The 5,000-nt window shown below is 52.9% G+C and overlaps 1 protein-coding gene across 1 annotated transcript in view; it reads left to right on the forward strand.

The window, feature by feature from the left end:
• The first annotated feature begins 516 nt into the window (after window positions 1-516).
• man2b1 (mannosidase, alpha, class 2B, member 1) overlaps window positions 517-5,000 on the forward strand; it is a 17,074-nt gene continuing 12,590 nt past the window's right edge. Inside the window, exons 1-4 of the mRNA XM_059006992.1 lie at window positions 517-671; window positions 1,626-1,728; window positions 3,228-3,401; window positions 3,893-4,086. Coding sequence (XP_058862975.1) covers window positions 564-671; window positions 1,626-1,728; window positions 3,228-3,401; window positions 3,893-4,086 — 579 coding nt within the window. The 5' untranslated portion in view covers window positions 517-563. The remainder of the gene's footprint in view (window positions 672-1,625; window positions 1,729-3,227; window positions 3,402-3,892; window positions 4,087-5,000) is intronic.

A 5,000-nucleotide genomic window follows, 5' to 3' on the forward strand; every position in this document is an offset into this window, starting at 1 on the left:
CCTTTTAGTGTCTGTGTATAGAATTATTTGATATTTTACCAAATGTGATCATAACTGTAAGACGGAGTCACGTATTTGTGATTCTTTTCCCCCTATAAGCGACAGGTGTCTGTAACAGGCAGAGGACTTAGAAATGCACAGTTTACCCTAAAGTCGCTATCGTCAAAAAAGCGTCTGTGTGTGTGTGTGTGTGTGTTAGTGTGTGTGTGTCGATGTGTGTGTGAAAGCTGAGCGGCCGAAACTGTGAAAAATGACATCGCTCTGCTAAAAATACGAGACTCCGCACACAGCCTGCTACTAACTCATTATAAATCACAAACACCGTGACCGCTGTAATCGTCAGTATAATTCACGCCGCAGTGTCGTGCTGTTATATTAGAGTGCTCTCCCTGTGCAGTACCGGCGTGTGTCCACCAGGGGGCAGTGTGTCTCAGTGGCTGCTGGTCTCCATTACGGCGCCCCGGCAGCCACTCGATCACGTGACTCCGGTGCGTGACGCGCTGATCCGAGTGTCAGGTGATGCGGAGAGTCCCGTGTTGTCACATGACTCTTCGTTTCAGGCGATGGCGGTCGCTGTTCTGAGCGCGGCGGTGTTTCTGTCTCTTTGCGCCGGGAGCCTGACGTTCCCGACCGGGTCACGTCGGAGCCAGCGCCCCTCCTGCGGGTACGAGGTAAGGAAGAGCCGACTGACCCTCCGGCCACCGGCGTGGGGCGTGGGGCGTGGGGCGTGGGGCGTGGGGCGTTGGGGGTGAGGGGTGAGGGGCGTGGGGCGTGGGGCGTTGGGGGTGAGGGGCGTGGGGCTCGGCGTGGGGCGTTGGGGGTGAGGGGTGAGGCGTTGGGGGTGAGGGGCTCGGCGTGGGGGGTGAGGGGTGATTGGTGAGGGGCGTGGGGCGTGGGGCGTGGGGCGTGGGGCTGACAGGCAGTACGAGCTGGTAACGGAACGGACAGCACCGGCTGATTTTACTCAAACAAGATAAAACTGCGAAATAACTTTTCTATTTGTAACACCGCGGCTGGACTCCCGTTCACAGCAGTTTGATCCATTCCTGGTTTTACTGCGAGTTCAATAATAAGACACACTTTGTAAATCTACTAAATCTACATAAACACGCACGCAAGTTAATACCAAATGCAACGAACGAAGCCGCTCCAGAAGAATGTGTCATCCGTATTTAACTTATTCAACTTAACACAGGACTGTTTTATGATAATAATAATAATCATCATCATCATCATTATCATTATCATTATCATCATCACAGTGCATTGAAGCTGCTGACAGCGTTGATCGTGTTATTCACTCTGTACAGTGCTAGTGTCAGTAACTGCAGCACGGTCTGTACTCTGTATAGTGTGTGTGTGTGTTTTAATGAAGGCTGTGCTTGTCTGTCTGTCTGTCTGTCCGCTTCTGCTTTACAAACATACACGGCATTAAACCGATCAAGAGCAGCTCCATCCTCAGCCCGGCGTGAAGATTGATCTGTTTGATCTGCAAACGCAAGTACTTTAGACTGGAGAGCCGCGAGCTCCCTTCATCCTGTGATAACAAGGCTGCTTCCTGTCCAAACATTATCACTGTTATTATCAGTAGCAGTATCATTATTATTGTTGTTGTTATTTTTTAGGCTTGTCACGATACCAAGGCGGGCGTCCTGAACGTGCATCTGGTCCCGCACACGCACGATGACGTGGGCTGGCTGAAGACTGTGGACCAGTATTACTATGGAGGTCAGGATGAGAAATATCCCTCCTCATTGCACTGCATTGCACTACATTAGATTAGATTAGATTAGATTAGATTACATTAGATTAGATTAGATTAGATTAGATTAGGCTTCATGGTGAAACTCTGTTGTGTAAGCGTGCTGTAGAGTCGGCAGCACTCTGAATTATCAGCAACTTTCTGGCACTTATTAAAAACATATATGCGTGTGTGTGTGTGTGTGTGTGTGTGTGCGTGTGTGTGTGCGTGTGTGTGTGTGTGTGTGTGTGTGTCAGTGTGTGTGTGTGTGTGTGTGCGTGTGTGTGTGTGTGTGTCAGTGTGTGTGTGTGTGTGTGTGTGTGTGTGTTTGCGTGTGTGTGTGTGTGTGTCAGTGTGTGTGTGTGTGTGTGTGTGTGTGTGTTTCTCAGTGTGTGTCTGTGTGTGTGTGTGTTTGCAGATCTGTTAGAATGTGTTCTATTTGTAAAGCAATTCCAGGCAGTATTGTTTTGTCATGATTGGTTTGAGAAGGAAAAGGTATGTCATTATTATTATTATTATTATTATTATTATTATTAATTTTTTTTTTTTTTTAAATGAGTCGTTATCAGCTGGTGTGACTGTGTGTGTGTCTGTGTGTGTCTGCAGCCCGCAATGAGATCCAGCATGCCGGAGTGCAGTACATCCTGGACTCTGTGTGTCTCACTGTCTCTCTGTGTGTCTCACTGTGTCTGTGTGTCTGCAGCCCGCAATGAGATCCAGCATGCCGGAGTTATTATTATTATTATTTATTTCTTAGCAGACGCCCTTATCCAGGGCGACTTACAATTGTTACAAGATATCACATTATACATTATTTTACATACAATTACCCATTTATACAGTTGGGTTTTTTTACTGGAGCAATCTAGGTAAAGTACCTTGCTCAAGGGTACAACAGCAGTGTCCCCCACTGGGGATTGAACCCACAACCCTCCGGTCAAGAGTCCAGAGCCCTAACCACTACTCCACACTGCTGCCCATGGACTCTGTGTGTGTCTCACTGTCTCTCTGTGTGTCTCACTGTGTCTGTGTGTCTGCAGCCCGCAATGAGATCCAGCATGCCGGAGTGCAGTACATCCTGGACTCTCTGTGTGTCTCACTGTCTCTCTGTGTGTCTCACTGTGTCTGTGTGTCTGCAGCCCGCAATGAGATCCAGCATGCCGGAGTGCAGTACATCCTGGACTCTGTGTGTCTCATTGTCTCTGTGTGTCTCTGTGTGTGTGTGTGTCTCTCTGTGTGTCTCACTGTGTCTGTGTGTCTGCAGCCCGCAATGAGATCCAGCATGCCGGAGTGCAGTACATCCTGGACTCTCTGTGTGTCTCATTGTCTCTGTGTGTCTGTGTGTGTGTGTGTGTCTCTCTGTGTGTCTCACTGTCTGTGTGTCTGCAGCCCGCAATGAGATCCAGCATGCCGGAGTGCAGTACATCCTGGACTCTGTGTGTCTCACTGTCTCTCTGTGTGTCTCACTGTGTCTGTGTGTCTGCAGCCCGCAATGAGATCCAGCATGCCGGAGTGCAGTACATCCTGGACTCTGTGGTCCGGCAGCTGCTGTCAGACCCGACTAAGCGATTCATCTACGTGGAGATCGCCTTCTTCGCACGCTGGTGGCAGCAGCAGAGCGAAGACATGAGGAGTGCAGTCCGGCAGCTCGTCAACCAGGGTACTGGGGCTGTGGGGCTGTGCGCCCGGGGCTCTGGGGCTGGGGCTCTGGGGCTGGGGCTGAGCTCTGGGACTGGGGCGCTGGTGCTGGGGCTCTTGGGCATTTGCTCTGGGGCTGGGGCTCTGGGATTGGGGCTCTGGGACTCTGGGGCTGGGGCTCTGGGATTGGGGCTGTGGGGCTGGTGCTCTGGGACTCTGGGATTGGGGCTCTGGGGCTCTGGGATTGGTGCTCTTGGGCTCTGGGATTGGGGCTCTGGGGCTCTGGGATTGGGGCTCTGGGGCTCTGGGATTGGGGCTCTGGGGCTGGTGCTCTGGGGCTCTGGGATTGGGGCTCTGGGATTGGGGTTCTGGGGCTCTGGGATTGGGGCTCTGGGATTGGTGTTCTGGGGCTCTGGGATTGGGGCTCGGGCTGGTGTCGGTGCTGGGGCGGGGGGTGTAGTTTTGCAGCAGGTGGAGTGTGTTGTTTTGACCTCCCCTCTCCCCCCCCCGCAGGGCGTCTGGAGTTCATCAATGGCGGCTGGAGCATGAACGACGAGGCCACGACTCACTACAGCGCCATCATCGACCAGATGAGCCTCGGACTGCGCTTCCTGAACGAAACGTTTGGCGAGTGCGGGCGCCCCCGCGTGGCCTGGCACATCGACCCCTTCGGACACTCCCGGGAGCAGGCATCCCTCTTCGCACAGGTCAGGGGCTCGGACACACGCGCAGACAGACAGACAGACAGATTCCTTACAGCACACCTATGACAGGCTCAGAACACAGCGATAATACAACTTATCATATCCAGTCCTGGGTTTATAACAGCCTCTGTCTCCAGACTTGATCTGCTCTCTGTGTCTCAACATCAGTGCAAACCACCCCCTGTTTCACAGCCTGCATTGGGGAGGAAAGGGAGGCTTGCATCACACCGTGGAGGAGGAGGGGGGGGGGGGGGCTGGTTCCTCTTCACCTCCTATCTCGCTCTCACACTGTGGAGGAGGGGGGGGCTGGTTCCTCTTCACCTCCTATCTCGCTCTCACACTGTGGAGGAGGGGGGGGCTGGTTCCTCTTCACCTCCTATCTCGCTCTCACACTGTGGAGGAGGGGGGGGCTGGTTCCTCTTCACCTCCTATCTCGCTCTCACACTGTGGAGGAGGGGGGGGCTGGTTCCTCTTCACCTCCTATCTCGCTCTCACACTGTGGAGGGGGGGGGGCTGGTTCCTCTTCACCTCCGATCTCGCTGTCACACCAGTCTCTCTTTGCATGCATGTGTGTGTCTCTGTGTGTGTGCGTGTGTGTGTCTATCTCTGTGTTTGTCAGTGTGTGTGTGTCTCTCTCTCTGTGCATGCATGTGTGTGCCTCTGTGTGTGTGTCTCTCTCTCTCTGTGTCTCTCTCTCTCTGTGTGTGTCTCTCTCTCTGTGCATGCATGTGTGTGTCTCTGTGTGTGTGTGTGTGTGTGTCTCTGCGTGCGTGTGTCTCTCTCTCTCTGTGTCTCTCTCTCTCTCTGTGTCTCTCTCTCTCTGTGTGTCTCTGTGTGTGTGTGTGTGTGTGTCTCTGCGTGCGTGTGTCTCTCTCTCTCTGTGTCTCTCTCTCTCTCTGTCTCTCTCTCTCTGTGTG

This window comes from Acipenser ruthenus, chromosome 34 (genome assembly GCF_902713425.1).
Source record: "Acipenser ruthenus chromosome 34, fAciRut3.2 maternal haplotype, whole genome shotgun sequence".
Classification (NCBI taxonomy): Eukaryota; Metazoa; Chordata; class Actinopteri; order Acipenseriformes; family Acipenseridae; genus Acipenser; species Acipenser ruthenus.